The sequence below is a fragment of the Rana temporaria genome, chromosome 4 (genome assembly GCF_905171775.1).
Source record: "Rana temporaria chromosome 4, aRanTem1.1, whole genome shotgun sequence".
NCBI lineage: Eukaryota > Metazoa > Chordata > Amphibia > Anura > Ranidae > Rana > Rana temporaria.
This window is the reverse complement of record NC_053492.1, coordinates 148,570,215-148,591,920: the sequence shown is the minus strand read 5'-3', so window position 1 is coordinate 148,591,920 and position 21,706 is coordinate 148,570,215. Positions and strand designations below refer to the sequence as shown.

Genomic DNA, 21,706 nt, shown 5'->3' with positions numbered 1-21,706 from the left:
CTTCTCTTCGCATGGTAGGGTTTTCGGGGTGTCGGTCACGGACAGCGACCTTTTCTTTTATAACGGGGGTTCCACTTGCCTTGATCTAGGCCTTGGGACTAGATATACATTTCGATCATCCGGAGGACTCTGGGTTAGTTGGTGATCAACGACAAGTTAACCTCATGAAGGCGTTCGTCTGAGATGACCAACTACCTGGTGGACTCGTTTGAGTCCGGGAGGTCCTATAGCTCCCCTGCGCCTTCCGCGCTGCGAACTCGGACTACCGCTCCCTTGTAGACTTACTACCGGTGGGATAACACCTATGGTGTACCGACTTAGTAAGCGTTAAGTTTCAACGCCCATCACACCCAGGGTATCAACGCTCTTGGGAGGTGATCAGTGGTCCTGACCACGCGCCAGGACTGGGGGGACAATCTCACTCTGTCGGAGGTTATTGTCGTTTGAGCTACTGCCCCCTCGTGTCTGATTCCGTCAGACGCGTATCGGGTGTCACGACGTTGGCCATTCCAGGCGTCGGCTCCCGCCTCGGAGAGTCGGGGTTTTTCCGTCGTGCGTAGGACAGCGGCGGGACTTCATCGGTTTTTTCTACCCGTTCTTCCCCGCACATCGTACTCCGTTGTCTACGGATTTCTTAGTCCTTCACGGTCCCACTGCGATCTTCGCATCTCTTCCTACTCCTCATTCCTACGCTAAACCTCAGTTTCCGGTTTCCTCAGCTACGCTAGCCAGAGGGGTACGATCAATCATGGAAATGGCAGGGTCTTACGTAACCCCGTTGGGCGCCCACCCCTCCAGAGGAGCGGTGGCTCCTAGGTCATCACCCCGGGCGGCTCCCTATAGGATTTACGGCTAGCGGCGGACTGGTAACCACGATTGCTTTCCGCCAATTCTGCTTGGATCGGAGGAACACATATCTATAGCAATTTTGTAGTTGTTTCATTTGTTATCATCTATATATGCATTGTTATAGCTTTGAACTTGCATAAGATATGAGCCTCCTGTCTGAGGTATAATTCGAGATTTTCCTAGCTTGTGACGGAAAATATTGATTATATGAAGACAGGAGGCGAGTATCTTCCCTCCCGACCCAACCCTGTCACGAGGTTGTCTCTCTCTCGTTCTAGACTGTTGAACCACACACCCTGCAAGTCGGAGGCTGGCACGCCCCGGCAGTTCGTTTTCACTAACCCCGTCGGGATTGCTGTTCCGTTTCGACCCATGGGTTTAGTTCACCACAGATGGAGGCTCCTACTACGTTCCAGATCCGGAGTCGGGATGCCGTTGACTGAATCCGTTGGTCCATGTTCCTGAAGACGACTAACCGGTCGGCTCCGAATGGTTTTTGGTTTTCCTATAGTCCCCGTTGGGATGAAGTTGGTCCGGATGAAGTTGGTCCGTGTTGGCCTTGTCCTTTCGTTTCCTCCAGATTCAGATGTTGTGTTCCGGTCGGAAGGTTCCCGGCAGCCGCGGAGATGTCTAATTGGACTTTCGGTTCCTGTTTACACTAATTCGCATGAAGAAAGAGGAATAGGTTACCTCAGACAGTCCCTTATATAGACTACGGTCTGGGAGGGGCTACGCTGGCCCAGGGACTGCTGGGAAGGGTAGTTCTTTGAATTTTTTCTTTTAAGTTACAATAAATGTTTACTGTATTTCTGCTATGGGCATTATTAAAGAAAGATAATGCATAAGATACTCGCCTCCTGTCTTCATATAATCAATATTTTCCGTCACAAGCTAGGAAAATCTCGAATTATTATCTTATTCATTGCGATTGCAATGCTTTATTCATTTGCTATTTACTAGCATTTTATAAATATATTATATATTTTTTAAATCATTATATCATCCCTATGCATTTTATTATGTTATGTACATTTCCTGATTATGCAGTTATGAATTGTTATTATATAATTTATCACGTTGGATTCATATACTTAGAGCATATTAACTCTGATTATTTTATATCAAGATATATTGCTTTAATATTTAATATCCATTTAGCTACTCATGCTAACATTTATGCGGATTATACAGCAGATAGCTCCATCGCCATATTCGGTTAATATCAGTCCCAGATTATTCACAATGCTGTGTATCACCAGGCGTATAATTCAATCAATGGCTTTTTGATCTGGGGCTACACTAAAATGGCCGCCGGGAATACACAGCGCTCTGGACTCATAGACATGTTTAAGCTGATCCTTACCTACCGTTAAAATGGCCGCTGCCAGTAAAGAGACACTTTCTCTGACAAAATGGCGATCGAGCTATTTCCTGCTGGCTCTTATAAATGACAAGTCCAACAACCAATCCGTCACCTCTGATGAAGCCACGTGACGTGGTGTAACATGTAAGGGACGGACTGATTTTTGAAGCAATACATCAGTAAGCTGTCATCAGCTGTTTCTTAGTTTCGTTTTCTTTGATCTTTTAAAATGCACTTGTTAGCGTTTTTACCAATAAATTAGCCTTGGTTTACTACACTATGGGAAGCTACCTTTTTTATTTCCCCATGCTGAGCACCACCGCTGCCAAATAGAAATCTGGAGCCTACAAACATTGGATTATACAGGACGCCCTGAACATCCACAGCTAGTTGCAGATTCAACAACACCCCTTGTGGATATCCATTTAATCAAGGCTTGATTACTACCTTGGGAAGGTAAGCGCATTGTGAGCCCACATTATTTGAAGACCCACATGAGAAGATTTTAAACATTTGTTTATCACTATTGGAGAAGTTTATATTTATTTTTGTCTTTATGGAACTTCCTACACTTTTATGCACGTATAAAGGCTGTATTGTTAGCCTATTATTCCAGGACTGATTTAGGCTTCATATTTATGTTTGCCTGCTGACTTTTGCAGCTATTTTTGTGCACACTTTTTTTTTTTTTTTTTTTTTTTTTTTTCACTGGCCACTTGCTGGCTGAACGTTTTTATTCATTATTGATGGTTTTATATTTTTTAGCACTTTGTTTCAATTTTAGTTTATTATCAATGTTCACTGATTAACACTTTGATTACTTAGTCATATTCATTGCGCTCGTCACTTTACCTTTCACTATTTTATTGTATTTCTATTTGATATTTATACATTATTAGATTGAGCAGCATCATCACTTTTAGTTCATTACTATTATTTTACTTCACATCTTAAGCTTTACTAGGTAGGCGCAAGAGCACCCTCACTTTATCAATTGGTTGTGAATGTCACCGGCGCAAAAGAAAATAAATAAATAAATAAATAAATGTGAACCGTGATCTGCTGCAGTACTGTGTGCCCTTAGTGGGGGTCAATAGTGCATGAGGAAGAAAAGTGTTACTGCGCTGATCTAATTATCCAGAGGTATTAAATCTCTGGGAGTATGGACATAAGTGAAATATCAGGGCCACAATGTACCCAATCTTAAATGTGAATAACCTGGATACAAACAATATATAAAAAAATATGAGAAATATATGAGTCATACAAATGTGACACAGTGATTTCAAACTTGAATCGTATATCTAGATCAGTGTGTCAGCATACAGTCCATATGCCACAGTGCTTCTATGAGAAAAATGGCTGTTGCTGCTACTGACCAACCAAATAGTGAAAACAATACGAAAGATATTACAAAAAATATTGTGTATATATGTGTATAAAACTACAATATGCAGTATGTCAACTGCACCGTGAGTTGTCCAATAACCGGTATTGGAACAAAATAAATATCAAAAAAGTGAAATAATTATCAAACAACCATACAAATGTGCAATGTGCTGACTGCACTTAAAAATAGTCCAAATGGCAGGCAATCTTGCGCTTATACAATAGGTTCCAGCAAACACAAGGTTCAATGTTGGTAGTACTGTGTAGAGGAAAGTGCCGCTATCTCTTCCACCCGACAAAGATGTGCCACCATCACCAATGGTTAAAATCAACACTCACCAGACCCCAGATATTATTAGGCTCCAAAGTGGTGTCTTTTCTTTGTCCGTCAGTGGGTGTTGCCTCCTTTTCCCTTTTACAAGGTGTCATCAATTCCTCAAAAACAAGGGGCTCATCATGGTGTAGTATATTAAAATATGTATTTATTTAAAAAAGGTAAAAAAATAACACTTACAATATAAAGTGCCTCTGACCGGCACTGAGTGTCTTTGGCAGTGTCAACCGTTAAAAGCCGCTGACCAGCATTTAAATGGCGTCCTAAGAGGTGTGCTTGCCCCGCTGTGCTCCGCATGTATTGCTACAAGGGGTCCGGGCGCGCTGGTGTGCTGCACCCTCTATGTGCGTGTCCAAACAGCCTCTACGCGTTTCGCTAATTGCGTCGTCAGGAGAGCTGTGGACACTACTGTTTAAGCTGTATTTATACCCCTGTGGATGCCCTGAAATGCTGCAAGGTAGTCACAGGAAACAGGAAGTCTTCCGGCCACCATCTTGGCTGATGGCACAGGAAGTTCCTGTTCCACCATTTTGGTTACTGGATACCTGGCTATTTGCCAGTCCTGGCTGTTGTTACTGGGTGTCAGCAATAGAAATATGTATATACCCCTGTGGATTCCCTGAAATGCTGCAAGGTGGTCACAGGAAACAGGAAGTCTTCCGGCCACCATCTTGGCTGATGGCACAGGAAGTTCCTGTTCCCCCATTTTGGTTACTGGATACCTGGCTATTTGCCAGTCCTGGCTGTTGTTACTGGGTGTCAGCAATAAAAATATGCCCAGCAGCCAGGCGCTATGTGCGCTGCTACCTCTGTTCGTTTGTGCACCTCCCCCCCCTCCGTGTGTGCGCGCTTATCGCCCTGTGTGTTATTCCCTGTATTATCGCCGCTACCGGAAGTGCTTGTGCGGCCATCTTGCCTCCGTCACCGGAAGTGTCCGTTCCGCCAATTTTGGTTACTAGCATCCTATGTTAGTCTATGCCTGTTTTGGGTAATGGCTAATTCTCCACACAGGATGTAATGTTAGTCATTTTAGCTACTGGCAATAGTCCCTGTGTAGCAGTCACCGTCTCTGGTTGACGCTGCCAGGGACACTTTACAAAAAACAACATTTTATCACCTATATTACTTTAAGTGGTCAAAAGCTGTGTTTATTAAAAAAATGTATTTACTAAAAATTAATCAAACACCATGAGGCCATAAGCAGCAGGAAACAATACAGTTTTCATTTTTCTGCTGCTATATTTTGACTTTTCTGTATAAACACTTCTCAGTGTGTGTTATTACTGGTTTAATTTTCTTATAATTTTTTTGCAAATCTATAAAAGTTTCAAAACTGTTAAAGTCCCTGTTTGGCGCAAACTTAATGCCCTTGTCTAATACCAGTAGTTCCTCCTGGGAGAATTCAATGTTAGTTAGGTTGAAGATCCCTTCACCTAACCCACCCTTTTTCTTTTTGCTTCACCTTCTGTACCCTCTCCTTCTTGGGGGTTGTGATTCCACCCCCCTCTGCCGGTCTGAAAAACTGGCATAGGTGGTCTGAAAAACTCCCCCCAGTCCCTCCATTCCCCCTGCCATTGGGGTGGCCCATAGTTTTGGCCATAGTATCCTCTCCCTCTACCCCTTTGGCCTCCCCTCCAGGGTCTGGAGTATTGGCCATAATAAGGGGGGTAGGAGTGTTGTTGGGGTGGTGGTGGTGGAGGTGGTCCCCCTTGTTGGTTTTTATTTGGGGTGGATTTATGTGCAATATTTTTAACAGCCGGGGTGGCTGCTTTCTTTTTCACACTAGTAGTCTCAATTTTCCCCTGGGAGGTGCTTGCACCCTGCGTTTTGTTCGTTTCCATTTCGTCATTGAGGGATGTATTATTCGAATTGGGTATTATATCATTCTCTTGCCAGCTATAAATTTTTCCTGCTACATAATCTTTCTTATCTCGTTGGTATTTTTTAACCTTTTTATTTTTGATTTCATTATCTAGTTTAGTCAGGAAATCTTGCAATTTTTTAGCTCTGGTGCTGTAATCATCAGTGCTGCTATGTGGGGTCATGTTCTCTTTAAGGCCGTTAATGGTTGTTTCAATTTTCTTTAGCTTTATCTTTCTTCTGTCAATAATAATGTCCAATAGTTTGTTTTCACATCCATTAAAAAAGTTATACCAAGCTTGTGTTAGGCCCTCCTCTGTTAGCCCATCATTGGGTCCTAAATCCCACCTTAACCTACGTGGTGTTATGTGGGCTTGTTTGTATTTTTCCAAGGTTGTAATGTCCCACCACACCCTTGTTTGTTTGTCCATTAAGTTTTTTAACTGTTTGAACCCTTGTTCCAGATTGACTGTGGGGATATCATCTGTATTTTCAAATGGGTCTCCCATTTCTAACCTTCTACTGGCCAGGAATGAGAATACCTCCATTTATGCTGCCCGTGCGGTAATTTAGGAGAAAACAATTGGTTGTGAATGTCACCGGCGCAAAAGAAAATAAATAAATAAATAAATAAATGTGAACCGTGATCTGCTGCAGTACTGTGTGCCCTTAGTGGGGGTCAATAGTGCATGAGGAAGAAAAGTGTTACTGCGCTGATCTAATTATCCAGAGGTATTAAATCTCTGGGAGTATGGACATAAGTGAAATATCAGGGCCACAATGTACCCAATCTTAAATGTGAATAACCTGGATACAAACAATATATAAAAAAATATGAGAAATATATGAGTCATACAAATGTGACACAGTGATTTCAAACTTGAATCGTATATCTAGATCAGTGTGTCAGCATACAGTCCATATGCCACAGTGCTTCTATGAGAAAAATGGCTGTTGCTGCTACTGACCAACCAAATAGTGAAAACAATACGAAAGATATTACAAAAAATATTGTGTATATATGTGTATAAAACTACAATATGCAGTATGTCAACTGCACCGTGAGTTGTCCAATAACCGGTATTGGAACAAAATAAATATCAAAAAAGTGAAATAATTATCAAACAACCATACAAATGTGCAATGTGCTGACTGCACTTAAAAATAGTCCAAATGGCAGGCAATCTTGCGCTTATACAATAGGTTCCAGCAAACACAAGGTTCAATGTTGGTAGTACTGTGTAGAGGAAAGTGCCGCTATCTCTTCCACCCGACAAAGATGTGCCACCATCACCAATGGTTAAAATCAACACTCACCAGACCCCAGATATTATTAGGCTCCAAAGTGGTGTCTTTTCTTTGTCCGTCAGTGGGTGTTGCCTCCTTTTCCCTTTTACAAGGTGTCATCAATTCCTCAAAAACAAGGGGCTCATCATGGTGTAGTATATTAAAATATGTATTTATTTAAAAAAGGTAAAAAAATAACACTTACAATATAAAGTGCCTCTGACCGGCACTGAGTGTCTTTGGCAGTGTCAACCGTTAAAAGCCGCTGACCAGCATTTAAATGGCGTCCTAAGAGGTGTGCTTGCCCCGCTGTGCTCCGCATGTATTGCTACAAGGGGTCCGGGCGCGCTGGTGTGCTGCACCCTCTATGTGCGTGTCCAAACAGCCTCTAAGCGTTTCGCTAATTGCGTCGTCAGGAGAGCTGTGGACACTACTGTTTAAGCTGTATTTATACCCCTGTGGATTCCCTGAAATGCTGCAAGGTGGTCACAGGAAACAGGAAGTCTTCCGGCCACCATCTTGGCTGATGGCACAGGAAGTTCCTGTTCCCCCATTTTGGTTACTGGATACCTGGCTATTTGCCAGTCCTGGCTGTTGTTACTGGGTGTCAGCAATAAAAATATGCCCAGCAGCCAGGCGCTATTAGGATTTAGGACCCAATGATGGGCTAACAGAGGAGGGCCTAACACAAGCTTGGTATAACTTTTTTAATGGATGTGAAAACAAACTATTGGACATTATTATTGACAGAAGAAAGATAAAGCTAAAGAAAATTGAAACAACCATTAACGGCCTTAAAGAGAACATGACCCCACATAGCAGCACTGATGATTACAGCACCAGAGCTAAAAAATTGCAAGATTTCCTGACTAAACTAGATAATGAAATCAAAAATAAAAAGGTTAAAAAATACCAACGAGATAAGAAAGATTATGTAGCAGGAAAAATTTATAGCTGGCAAGAGAATGATATAATACCCAATTCGAATAATACATCCCTCAATGACGAAATGGAAACGGACAAAACGCAGGGTGCAAGCACCTCCCAGGGGAAAATTGAGACTACTAGTGTGAAAAAGAAAGCAGCCACCCCGGCTGTTAAAAATATTGCACATAAATCCACCCCAAATAAAAACCAACAAGGGGGACCACCTCCACCACCACCACCCCAACAACACTCCTACCCCCCTTATTATGGCCAATACTCCAGACCCTGGAGGGGAGGCCAAAGGGGTAGAGGGAGAGGATACTATGGCCAAAACTATGGGCCACCCCAATGGCAGGGGGAATGGAGGGACTGGGGGGAGTTTTTCAGACCACCTATGCCGGTTTTTCAGACCGGCAGAGGGGGGTGGAATCACAACCCCCAAGAAGGAGAGGGTACAGAAGGTGAAGCAAAAAGAAAAAGGGTGGGTTAGGTGAAGGGATCTTCAACCTAACTAACATTGAATTCTCCCAGGAGGAACTACTGGTATTAGACAAGGGCATTAAGTTTGCGCCAAACAGGGACTTTAACAGTTTTGAAACTTTTATAGATTTGCAAAAAAATTATAAGAAAATTAAACCAGTAATAACACACACTGAGAAGTGTTTATACAGAAAAGTCAAAATATAGCAGCAGAAAAATGAAAACTGTATTGTTTCCTGCTGCTTATGGCCTCATGGTGTTTGATTAATTTTTAGTAAATACATTTTTTTAATAAACACAGCTTTTGACCACTTAAAGTAATATAGGTGATAAAATGTTGTTTTTTGTAAAGTGTCCCTGGCAGCGTCAACCAGAGACGGTGACTGCTACACAGGGACTATTGCCAGTAGCTAAAATGACTAACATTACATCCTGTGTGGAGAATTAGCCATTACCCAAAACAGGCATAGACTAACATAGGATGCTAGTAACCAAAATTGGCGGAACGGACACTTCCGGTGACGGAGGCAAGATGGCCGCACAAGCACTTCCGGTAGCGGCGATAATACAGGGAATAACACACAGGGCGATAAGCGCGCACACACGGAGGGGGGGGGAGGTGCACAAACGAACGGAGGTAGCAGCGCACATAGCGCCTGGCTGCTGGGCATATTTTTATTGCTGACACCCAGTAACAACAGCCAGGACTGGCAAATAGCCAGGTATCCAGTAACCAAAATGGGGGAACAGGAACTTCCTGTGCCATCAGCCAAGATGGTGGCCGGAAGACTTCCTGTTTCCTGTGACCACCTTGCAGCATTTCAGGGAATCCACAGGGGTATATACATATTTCTATTGCTGACACCCAGTAACAACAGCCAGGACTGGCAAATAGCCAGGTATCCAGTAACCAAAATGGTGGAACAGGAACTTCCTGTGCCATCAGCCAAGATGGTGGCCGGAAGACTTCCTGTTTCCTGTGACTACCTTGCAGCATTTCAGGGAATCCACAGGGGTATAAATACAGCTTAAACAGTAGTGTCCACAGCTCTCCTGACGACGCAATTAGCGAAACGCGTAGAGGCTGTTTGGACACGCACATAGAGGGTGCAGCACACCAGCGCGCCCGGACCCCTTGTAGCAATACATGCGGAGCACAGCGGGGCAAGCACACCTCTTAGGACGCCATTTAAATGCTGGTCAGCGGCTTTTAACGGTTGACACTGCCAAAGACACTCAGTGCCGGTCAGAGGCACTTTATATTGTAAGTGTTATTTTTTTACCTTTTTTAAATAAATACATATTTTAATATACTACACCATGATGAGCCCCTTGTTTTTGAGGAATTGATGACACCTTGTAAAAGGGAAAAGGAGGCAACACCCACTGACGGACAAAGAAAAGACACCACTTTGGAGCCTAATAATATCTGGGGTCTGGTGAGTGTTGATTTTAACCATTGGTGATGGTGGCACATCTTTGTCGGGTGGAAGAGATAGCGGCACTTTCCTCTACACAGTACTACCAACATTGAACCTTGTGTTTGCTGGAACCTATTGTATAAGCGCAAGATTGCCTGCCATTTGGACTATTTTTAAGTACAGTCAGCACATTGCACATTTGTATGGTTGTTTGATAATTATTTCACTTTTTTGATATTTATTTTGTTCCAATACCGGTTATTGGACAACTCACGGTGCAGTTGACATACTGCATATTGTAGTTTTATACACATATATACACAATATTTTTTGTAATATCTTTCGTATTGTTTTCACTATTTGGTTGGTCAGTAGCAGCAACAGCCATTTTTCTCATAGAAGCACTGTGGCATATGGACTGTATGCTGACACACTGATCTAGATATACGATTCAAGTTTGAAATCACTGTGTCACATTTGTATGACTCATATATTTCTCATATTTTTTTAGATGATGAGGTATAGTAGTTTCATAACTATTTAGGGAATAATATTAATTATTGTTTGATTCTTGACTTGATATTGGTTCATAAAATACAAGCTGGGAAGCAAAAATCAAAAGTCGTGGGCAAACAAATAGGTGTCAGGGATGACAACTGCAGGGGTCAGAGGGTGAGTCTGTTTTCAAGTTTAAATTCACGGCAAAAAATAAGATTCAAGCATGAAAATGTGAGTGATTATATTTAAAAATATATTACAACATGTCCCTTTTTTTTACACAGGAAGAAGAGACCAGCCAGGAGGTGGCAGATCCTCTCCTCACTGACAGCCAGGCCGAAGGGGTCAGTGGCAGCCAGGAGGAGGCCGGGCCCAGTGGCGTTCAGCAGCTCCCCAGGACAACCACCACCAGCCAGGCTCCTCCCCTTTATATTAGGCCACCAGGCCGTAAGAAGAAATTGGGGGCAGTGGAGGAAGCCAGCCTCCAAATGATTAAGGAGGCGAGTGCCATCATGAGGGCCCCCCTCAACCCCACTGAGGCCTACAGTGCCTCCCTGGCACACGATCTAAATCAAGGCACGGAGGAGCAGAGGCTACTGGCAAAGGGTGTGATCAACGAGGCCCTTTGGTGGATGCAGAGGGAGCTGCTGACCCCAGACACTGGGCTATGTGACCCGGCCCGGCTTGCTCAACAACATACTCCTGCTGCCACATCATCCCCACCTGCAAGGGCCCAGGGAAGACCCGCTGTAAGGCAGCCTGGAAGGAAGGTTGCAAGGAAGAGGAGACGTTGATGCCCTGCCTTCCATTTGATCCCCCACAAATGGCATCTTGTTTGGACTACCACAGCTTGGGTTCCTTTGGTTATGTGCTGCTGCTTCAGATTTTAGTTTGTGTGCCTCCTGAGGTTGGCTAGTTTAGCCTTCACCATGTTTGACAATGCAAGTTTGCATGTATTTTGCTAGCTGTTCAAGTGCTGCCATTCTGTTTTTGTTCCTTTTTATCATTTGCTAAAATAAAAGCCTTTTTGTTGATTTTAAAAACGTGCCTATTGTTTGTAATACTGTGGGTATTATTTTAGGCATCAAACATTACAAACAAATAAAATGTTTAATCTAAAATATTCACTAACTCATGTGGGGGGGGGGGGATTTGGTGTGCCAACATGGTAGACAATTTAAACAACCTTCAAAATAATCCAGTTAAATATACAAACAAAAGCAAAATCCAAACAATTTCCTATTAAAAAATTCTAAATGGTGACATAACTATAAACACATAAATAAAGTGGGAAAGATAAACATTAAAAGCAAAAAATTATACATGTGGAGGACCACTAAAAATATGATACGTCGGGCCAATAAAAGATTGCTAAAATCTTACTACATCCCAGGCAACAAATGTCACTTTTCAGTATGGAACAACTCAGTTGAAATAACATGAGCTAAATAACTGATTATTTATAGCAAGAGAAGAATGAATAAAACGACGGCATCAAGCGCTGTTTATTGTGTGGTTTGCTTCAGTGTTCTATTGCTAGAATTAATCTTTCTATTGACGAATGTGCCATATCCCAAACAAACGTGAGTTTTACCTGAACGAGCGCTCCCATGGCCTCATTTAGTCTGAGCATGCGCGGGGTTTTTGTACGTTGGTTTTGTGTACTCACCACCAAACATGTCCGTTCGGACAGGATTTGAGCGGACGGTTTTAAAACAAGTTTGCAAATAAATGTCTGCTGAAAAACGGCCCGGCGGGCAAATGTACGGTCAAATTCTGTACGCTCGTAACTACACACGACCAAACATGTCTGCTGAAACTGGTCCGCGGGCCAGTTTCAGCAGACATGTTTGGTCGTGAGTACGGGGCCTCAGAGTTTTGTTTCATTTAATACGCCTTATAACCCGGTGCACTTTATGTATGAAAATAAACTCGTTAGCAGTCGATCAATGATATTGCGCCTTATAACCCGGGGCGCCTTATGGTCCGAAAAATACGGTAAATGGACATTTGCGTACATAAGGCGTAAATTACTGACTAAAAAATCAGATTTTTCTATTTATTTATTTTTTTACTGAAGAATGCACTGTGCATGTGTGTGTGCATGTGTGCATAGGCACTTTTCAATTAATGGCCTATATTTTAGCTCAGTAAAAAAAAAAAAAGCTGTACTGAGCTTTTTCAAGCTGCAGTGTGCAGGAGGCCTAATCCCATCATGCTGCAATAATATGACTGCTAGTTATAATAATACTCTTCATAAAGAATAGAATAAACATTATGTAATAGGCACTAAATGGTAAAAACAGTTAAAATATCACAAACTTCCTCCAGCAGAAGGTAAAAGACAGCAGGCATTTTGAGAACTCTGGAACTAAAGTTAAACACCTGACCAAATACAATTTCATTACGTTTTGAACACAGTTTTGAAAACTGTCAGGTTTTTACTGCTGTTTGTGGCACCCATTGGGGAGATTTCCCTTCATGCCTCCTTGAAGACCGCTCAGCCAGTAAGGAAAGTCTCCCCAACAGGAACACAGCAATAAACATCCATATCTATGGGACTGAACCTCTCACATGTCCCATTGCCTTGGTCATACTGGGTAGTGTGCAACTTCTAAATGCCTAGTGTGTGGCACCATTCTTGAAATAACTCATTTTCAAAATCAGGGCCCTTGGCATGACTGTATCCTGTAGACAGTCATAATGAAGGCAGAAGTGCTTCAGCACCATCTGGGCAACAGTTTTGCAGTCTGGTCACGGGTTGGTACTGTCACCACAGACTTTGTCAAGTGACTAACCATAACCACCCCTCCTCTCAAGTACTTAGTAGTCTTCTGGGACATGTCACATGTCCCATAAGACTGCAAGAACATTCACAAAAGCAGGGCAGCTCAAGCATGCACAGTGGGAAGCCGGCTGTGAAGCCGAAAGCAGCATAGCCGGCTGTCCACAGTTAGGATACTAGCGTAGGGAACCCGAAGGCTAGTGAAGAACTAGCCCCGGTGAAGACGGAGCTGAATCGAAGGACATGTACTGTAATGCCCTGTACACACTATCGGTTCATCCGATGAAACCGGACCGATGGATTTTTTCATCAGATATCCGATGAAGCTGACTTTCATCAGTCTTGCCTACACACCATCAGTTAAAAAAAACGTTTGTGTCAGAACGCGGTGACGTAAAACACTACGTCGTGCTGAGAAAAATGAAGTTCAATGCTTCCGAGCATTGGTCGACTTGATTCTGAGCATGCGTGGATTTTTAACCGATGGACTTGCCGACAGGTTCTACGTTTTTTCACCGATGGGAAAAAAACGATGGGGCCCACACACGATCGGTTCGTCCAATGAAAACGGTCCATCAAACCGTTTTCATCAGATGAACCGATCGTGTGTACGCGGCATCAGTGTCCTTTTATTACAAATCAGCAACTACAGAATTTGTAGCTGCAGACTTTTATTTATTTTTCCCCAGAGTGAACAACCACTTTAAGAACTATCTTCAGCATAAAGAAGAACATAGAAGTCCAGGAAGTGGTGGTTTGGCCTCCACATAGCCCTGATCTCAACATCATGGAGTCTGTCTGGAATTACATGAGGATGAGGATTTGAGGCAGCCTACATCCAGAGAAAATCTGTGGTTAGTTCTCCAAGATGTTTGGAACAACCTACCCACCGATTTCCTTCAAAAACTGTGTGCACAAGCACTGCATGTACTAGGAGAATTTGAAGCCAAAGAGTAGTAACCAAATATTGACCTGATTTAGATTTTTCTGCTTTTTTTTGCTCACTTTGCATTTTGTAAATTGATAATATACATTTTTGAAAACACTCAATTGACAGCATTTCTCCACACCTGCCTAAAACATTTGCACAGCCACTGTGTATGTGTGTGTGTGTGTGTGTAGAGATATATATATATATATATATATATATATATATATATATATTGTATTACTGAGATAAAAGTTACCAAATTCAGACGTAATTGAAGAGCCTCATGCATCATCTGGCGAGCTTTCACATCATCTTGGTATTTCTCCTCTCTCCAGTTACTCAGGATCTGCAGGGAGTACAGGGCATATCGACATGCAATTAAAATGCATGTGAACTAGAACTATCGCTGTAGATAAACAATTCTTAATTACACACAGTTAATCTATTGAACGCTTCCCCACTCCCAAAACTTAAATTGATTGCAGTGGTGATATACAAATAAATGTTTTGCTGAAAGTAAAAAACAATACTTACCTTTGACGTCACTGTGTCTCATCACTGCCTCCTAGGATAGCTGGGCACCTGAAATCCCATGAGAATACGTCCCAGCAATAGGATGGAGCACAATCCCATAGAGTGTTTCGCTTTTGTTAAAGGGGTTGTAAAGGTAATTTTTTTCCCCCTAAATAGCTTCCTTTACCTTAGTGCAGTCCTCTTTTACTTACCTCATCCTTCCATTTTTCTTTTAAATGTCCTTATTTCTTCTGAGAAATGCTCACTTCCTGTTCTTCTGTCTGTAACTACGCACAGTAATGCAAGGCTTTCTCCCTGGTGTGGAGAAAGCCTCTTGACGGGGAGGGGGTTAGCCGTGGTACACTACACGGGCCACATCACTACTCTCCTTAGAGCACCCAAAGGTGTCCCAGGTCTTTTACAATCCTATATTGTATGTATACTATAGAAAAAATTGCCTTGCACCGCTATAATGTTTGTGATTGGCTTGCAGAAAAGGTGGCAACCATATCTGCTGTTTACTTTTGATTTCTAAATACTACATATCCCATGGTATCTTGCTGCCTGTAAGCTGTGATTGCTGTACTGACTCCGCCTCTTGAAACTCCTCTTCTCAGCTCCTCGGTAGTTAGGAAGAGGCAGAATCTGTGAATTCTGTGGCACAGCTGTGTTTATCAACAGGGAATAGTGAATACATGTCACAGAATTCCAGGAAGTAAATGTGTGGGGATCTTCACAAAGTAAGTTTACAAACTTCAAGATCATTCAGATTAACCGCTTCAGATCTGCGCTATAGCCAAATGACGTCTACATTGCGAACCTACTTTGCCCGGAAGCCGTCAATAGACGTCCTCCTGTGCTTGAGCGGCCTGCGCGCAGGGCGTGCGGCTCGCTCTGTGACCGGTGAGTCTCTGAGACTCGTTGAATCACAGATCGGTGTAAGGGTCGATTTTTTTTTTATTACATTTGACAATAGATGTGCTTAAAAAGATAGTTCCATCTTATTGACATCCATATTTAGGGTGCAACTTGAAACATGGTCACGATCTACAGCTCCCCACCCCTAACTGAAAAGAATCAGGGTGTTTTCTCTGTAGGCTCCTGTTATTTTTTTCAATTCAGTGTGGCTGTGAGTGGCTTCACCTGCATATCCACATCATTCATTTACAAGAATAAGTGAATGAAAAAAACAATGACGGCAGAGGGCTTCCTAGATCTCAATGCAACACAGCTGCAGTGATGTCACCTCACTTATAGGCCATTGATACTTCCTCTAGTCCTGTAACCGAAGGTCCGAATCTTAATATGAACCTGTGACTGGACCTGAGACTGTAGCAGCCCAGGCACTGACCCTTGATCCACTGACCATGGTTACAATCGTTTTCAGACACCAATGCAAAAAAAAAAAATTCATTTTTTTTTTCCAATCAAGAATCATTTATTATTTTTTTTTTGAATTAACCTTTAAAGCACAGTATAAAGCAGATGTTGTAAACTGAGGTATATAAATAAATATTATTAAATCCTAATAATTTTCTCAGCTTTTCTTATGCTAGCTATCCATATGTAAAGTTAAGCTGAACTACCAGTAATTACACTTTTGATATCTAATACTTGATACTGGTACCTAATAAAACAATGGTCATATTTTGTCAGTATGGCAAAGTGTGTAAAAGAGCATATTAGGCATCCATTGGACATCTGTAATTGTAAAAGGTTCAGAACCCCAGGTATAGAGTATTTTCATTTGTGTCTTTATTTGCAGGGTTTATAATAAATAACATGACTTTCAGAATTGAAATGCTTCCTCGTCTTTATATTTGCTATTGTATTAAATGTAGAGAACTGAAGATTAGCCACTAGAGGGAGCACGTAATGCAATTATTCTGACTCTTTCTTAAAGTTGAACTCCAGGCAAATATAGAAGACAAATAATGCCGCTCTGTTATAACTCATTATATTTATTTTTAAATGTATCTGGTGTAATTATAAGAATTTGTCTTGGCATTCTTATCACTTTGTTGCTGTGTTTTCACTGTCCATTCTCCAGGCTGAGAGGACACCTCTGAATTCTTTCTGCAGTCTGCAATTGGAGCAGGGAAAAGGGTTTCATATTCCTAGCTGTGTTGTCTGGCAGTGCATATTTTAGGGATGGATGAGCAAAAGTATAAATCATTTAACAAATAAACATTTCTCTTAAATGTAAGTTATTCATAAATATATTTACATGTATTTGACTGTTTGTCTAGAGTTGAGGTAGAGGTAACATGTTACCACATCAAGCAGTAGTGCAACATTCATGCTTTGCGGCAGTGCCGATCCTGACCTCCCTGGGGCCCTAAGCAAAATGACACGTCTCATTAAAGTTGAGAAGTGGGGGCACTGCCAACAGTGACATGTCACATTAAATATTAAAGTTGAGAAGCAGGGGGAGGGGGTGTTCTGCTATCGGAACTGACATCTTACATTAAAGTGAGAAGACGGGGGTGCTGACTTCTTCCTCTTCTCCTATGCAGCCAGCGAGTTTAGAAGTGGGGTGAGGGGCCAAAAATGACTTCTCACCAGGCGGGGCCTCTAGTAATTTGGGGGGCCCCCTGCAGCTTTGCGGGGCCCTAAGCGGCTTGCATAGTGAGCCTATAGGGTGGATCGGCCCTGCTTTGCGGGAAACCACAATGCACAATAACTTGTTTTGCAGGAAAATTTAGAATGGCCACCCTAATGAGCGTGCTGCAATGCACCAAAGCACACAAAAATGCATGCATTGTGAGGCAATGCCCTGTAATCCCATGACTTAGGCCGCGTACACACGGTCAGTCAAAACTGATGGAAACTATCTGAAGGACCCTTTCATCGGTCCAAACCGACCGTGTGTGGGCCCCATCGGTCAGTTATCCTTCGGTCCAAAAATTTAGAACTTGCTTTAAAATTCAACCGATGGACGCCTAACCGATAGGTCAAAACCGATGGTTAGTACGCAAAAGCATTGGTTTAAAACCCGCGCATGCTCAGAATCAAGTCAACGCATGCTTGGAAGCATTGAACTTCATTTTTCTCTGCACCTCGTTGTGTTTTACGTAACCGCGTTGAACTCGATCGGTTTTTTAACTGATGGTGTGGCACATCAGACCATCAGTCAGCTTCATCGGTTAACCGATCGGTTAACCAATGAGAGCGGTCCTTTGGAGCGTTCTCATCGGATGGACTGATCGTGTGTACAGGGCTTAAGTCTTTTATGACGAAACATGTCGGGACGTGGCTGTGCGGCAACCATCTGAAGTGAACGTGTGATGTATCAAGGCCGATCAAGGAAGCAGAGATCCAGGAAGGAACAGAGGGGAGGTGGTGAGTGATCAGTTGACACCTTGGGTCTGCTGTGACCAATATACTCGGTTTTCGGTTAATCTCTGAACGAGTGTTTGCCATGCAGTGTATTGCTCTATTTTTTGAGATTCATGTGAGTGCTATATTTGAAGATTTACGTGTGGTATTAAACTGATTTTACGGTATCACGCTATTTTGAGCACTTCTTTTATTTACATGCGGAGCTTTCTGGCAGTGAATTGGTTGGAACTGGGATTATCTGCTATACCTACCAGTGAGGTCTTTTTGTACACGTTTACACGCCGAACACGAGAGTGTGAGGCCGCGTACACACGGTCGATCCATCCGTTGAGAATGGTCCGACAGGCCGTTTTCATCGGTTCACTGCTGAAGCGGCCTGATGGTCTGCTGTGCGTACACACCATCAGTTCAAAATCCGATCGAGTCAGAACGCGGTGACGTAAAACACACGACGTGCTGAAAAAAACGAAGTTCAATGCTTCCAAGCATGCGTCGACTTGATTCTGAGTAGGGATGAGCCGAACATACCCGGGTTCGGTTCGCATCAGAACGTTCGAACAGACCGCGGGTTCGCGCGAACATTTAGAACCCCATTGAAGTCTATGGGACTCGAACGTTCGAATTCAAAAACGATCATTTTAAAGACCAATATTCAATTTAATGTTGGTAAACGTCTTTCAGAACCCGGGTCTTGCCCCAGGGAACATGTATCAATCGAAAAAAATATTTTAAAAACGGACGTTTTTGCGGAGCAGCGATTTTAATGATGTTTAAAGTGAAAAAAAAAAAATGAAAAATTCCTTCAAATATCACACCTGCTGTGTGTCTCTAGTAGTGGCACATGTTTAGAAATGTCCCTGCACAACATTAAATTATTATAAGAACAAAGTAATTTAATACTGGTTGCGCACGTGCTGTGTGGGAACAATATCTCGATTATTTTAGGGGTGGTGGGGGGGTGGCATTATCTTTTTGGGAAAGCAAAATTGTAGAAAAAAGGGCACCCCTCAAACATACTGTAATTGTAGCGCAACAAAGAGCCACGTGCAAAGTATTGCATCAAAAATTGTTATTAGGCGCCCTTGTTACACAGGGGCATAAAAATGTGTCCGTAGGCGCAACATAACACTGCAACCCCTCCCAATATCTGTAATTGGAGCGCAACAAGGAGCCACGTGCAAAGTATTGAATCAAAAATTGTTATTAGGCGCCCTTGTTACACAGGGGCATAAAAATGTGTCCGTAGGCGCAACATAACACTGCAACCCCTCCCAATATCTGTAATTGGAGCGCAACAAGGAGCCACGTGCAAAGTATTGCATCAAAAATTGTTATTAGGTGCCCCTGTTACACAGGGGCATAAAAATGTGTCCATAGGCGCAACATAACACTGCAACCCCTCCCAATATCTGTAATTGGAGCGCAACAAGGAGCCACGTGCAAAGTATTGCATCAAAAATTGTTATTAGGTGCCCCTGTTACACAGGGGCATAAAAATGTGTCCATAGGCGCAACATAACACTGCAACCCCTCCCAATATCTGTAATTGGAGCGCAACAAGGAGCCACGTGCAAAGTATTGCATCAAAAATTGTTATTAGGTGCCCCTGTTACACAGGGGCATAAAAATGTGTCCATAGGCGCAACATAACACTGCAACCCCTCCCAATATCTGTAATTGGAGCGCAACAAGGAGCCACGTGCAAAGTATTGCATCAAAAATTGTTATTAGGTGCCCCTGTTACACAGGGGCATAAAAATGTGTCCGTAGGCGCAACATAACACTGCAACCCCTCCCAATATCTGTAATTGGAGCGCAACAAGGAGCCACGCGCAAAGTATTGCATCAAAAATTGTTATTAGGTGCCCCTGTTACACAGGGGCATAAAAATGTGTCCGTAGGCGCAACATAACACTGCAACCCCTCCCAATATCTGTAATTGGAGCGCAACAAGGAGCCACGTGCAAAGTATTGCATCAAAAATTGTTATTAGGCGCCCTTGTTACACAGGGGCATAAAAATGTGTCCGTAGGCGCAACATAACACTGCAACCCCTCCCAATATCTGTAATTGGAGCGCAACAAGGAGCCACGTGCAAAGTATTGCATCAAAAATTGTTATTAGGTGCCCCTGTTACACAGGGGCATAAAAATGTGTCCATAGGCGCAACATAACACTGCAACCCCTCCCAATATCTGTAATTGGAGCGCAACAAGGAGCCACGTGCAAAGTATTGCATCAAAAATTGTTATTAGGTGCCCCTGTTACACAGGGGCATAAAAATGTGTCCGTAGGCGCAACATAACACTGCAACCCCTCCCAATATCTGTAATTGGAGCGCAACAAGGAGCCACGTGCAAAGTATTGCATCAAAAATTGTTATTAGGCGCCCCTGTTACACAGGGGCACAAAAATTGTGCCTTAGGCCACGTGCAAAGTATTGCATCAAAAATTGTTATTAGACGCCCCTGTTACACAGGGGCACAAAAATTAGGCCTTAGGCCACGTGCAAAGTATTGCATCAAAAATTGTTATTAGACGCCCCTGTTACACAGGGGCACAAAAATTAGGCCTTAGGCCACGTGCAAAGTATTGCATCAAAAATTGTTATTAGACGCCCCTGTTACACAGGGGCACAAAAATTAGGCCTTAGGCCACGTGCAAAGTATTGCATCAAAAATTGTTATTAGACGCCCCTGTTACACAGGGGCACAAAAATTAGGCCTTAGGCCACGTGCAAAGTATTGCATCAAAAATTGTTATTAGACGCCCCTGTTACACAGGGGCACAGAAATTAGGCCTTAGGCCACGTGCAAAGTATTGCATCAAAAATTGTTATTAGACGCCCCTGTTACACAGGGGCACAAAAATTAGGCCTTAGGCCACGTGCAAAGTATTGCATCAAAAATTGTTATTAGACGCCCCTGTTACACAGGGGCACAAAAATTAGGCCTTAGGCCACGTGCAAAGTATTGCATCAAAAATTGTTATTAGACGCCCCTGTTACACAGGGGCACAAAAATTAGGCCTTAGGCCACGTGCAAAGTATTGCATCAAAAATTGTTATTAGACGCCCCTGTTACACAGGGGCACAAAAATTAGGCCTTAGGCCACGTGCAAAGTATTGCATCAAAAATTGTTATTAGACGCCCCTGTTACACAGGGGCACAAAAATTAGGCCTTAGGCACTGGTGGCGGAGCACAGAAAAACAAAATTTCTTACTAGCTAACAGCATGAAAAGTGAGGAGGAGAAGGATATTCCATCAGCAGCACAACAGGACAGTCACTCAGCATCAGCAGTCTCAAAGGGATCTGATATTTCAACACAAAATTCTTATTCAGTAACATCAGCATCAGGTGCTTGGTAGCCGGTGTTGATCCAAGCCTGATTAATTTTGATGAAGGTCAGTCGATCAACAGAGTCGGTGGAGAGGCGTACCCTGTGATCGGTCACAAAGCCTCCAGCAGCACTGAATGTACGTTCTGAAAGAACACTGGATGCAGGGCAAGCCAGTAGCTCAATTGCGTACTGTGCAAGCTCTGGCCAGTGATCCATCCTCAAGACCCAGTAAGCCAGAGGATTTTCCGTGGGGAAGGTGTCCAAGTCGGATCTTGCCGCTAGGTATTCCCGGACCATGTAAACCAGACGCTGGCGATGGTTGCTGGAACCGGTCAGACCTTGGGGCTGCGGACTAAAAAATTGTCTGAACGCATCGGTCAGACGGC

The 21,706-nt window shown here is 42.9% G+C and overlaps 1 protein-coding gene across 1 annotated transcript in view; it reads right to left on the bottom strand.

The window, feature by feature from the left end:
• LOC120936656 (mediator of RNA polymerase II transcription subunit 12-like protein) overlaps positions 1–21,706 on the bottom strand; it is a 96,122-nt gene that overhangs the window by 47,829 nt on the left and 26,587 nt on the right. The window contains exon 8 of the mRNA XM_040349163.1: positions 14,381–14,470. Coding sequence (XP_040205097.1) covers positions 14,381–14,470 — 90 coding nt within the window. The remainder of the gene's footprint in view (positions 1–14,380; positions 14,471–21,706) is intronic.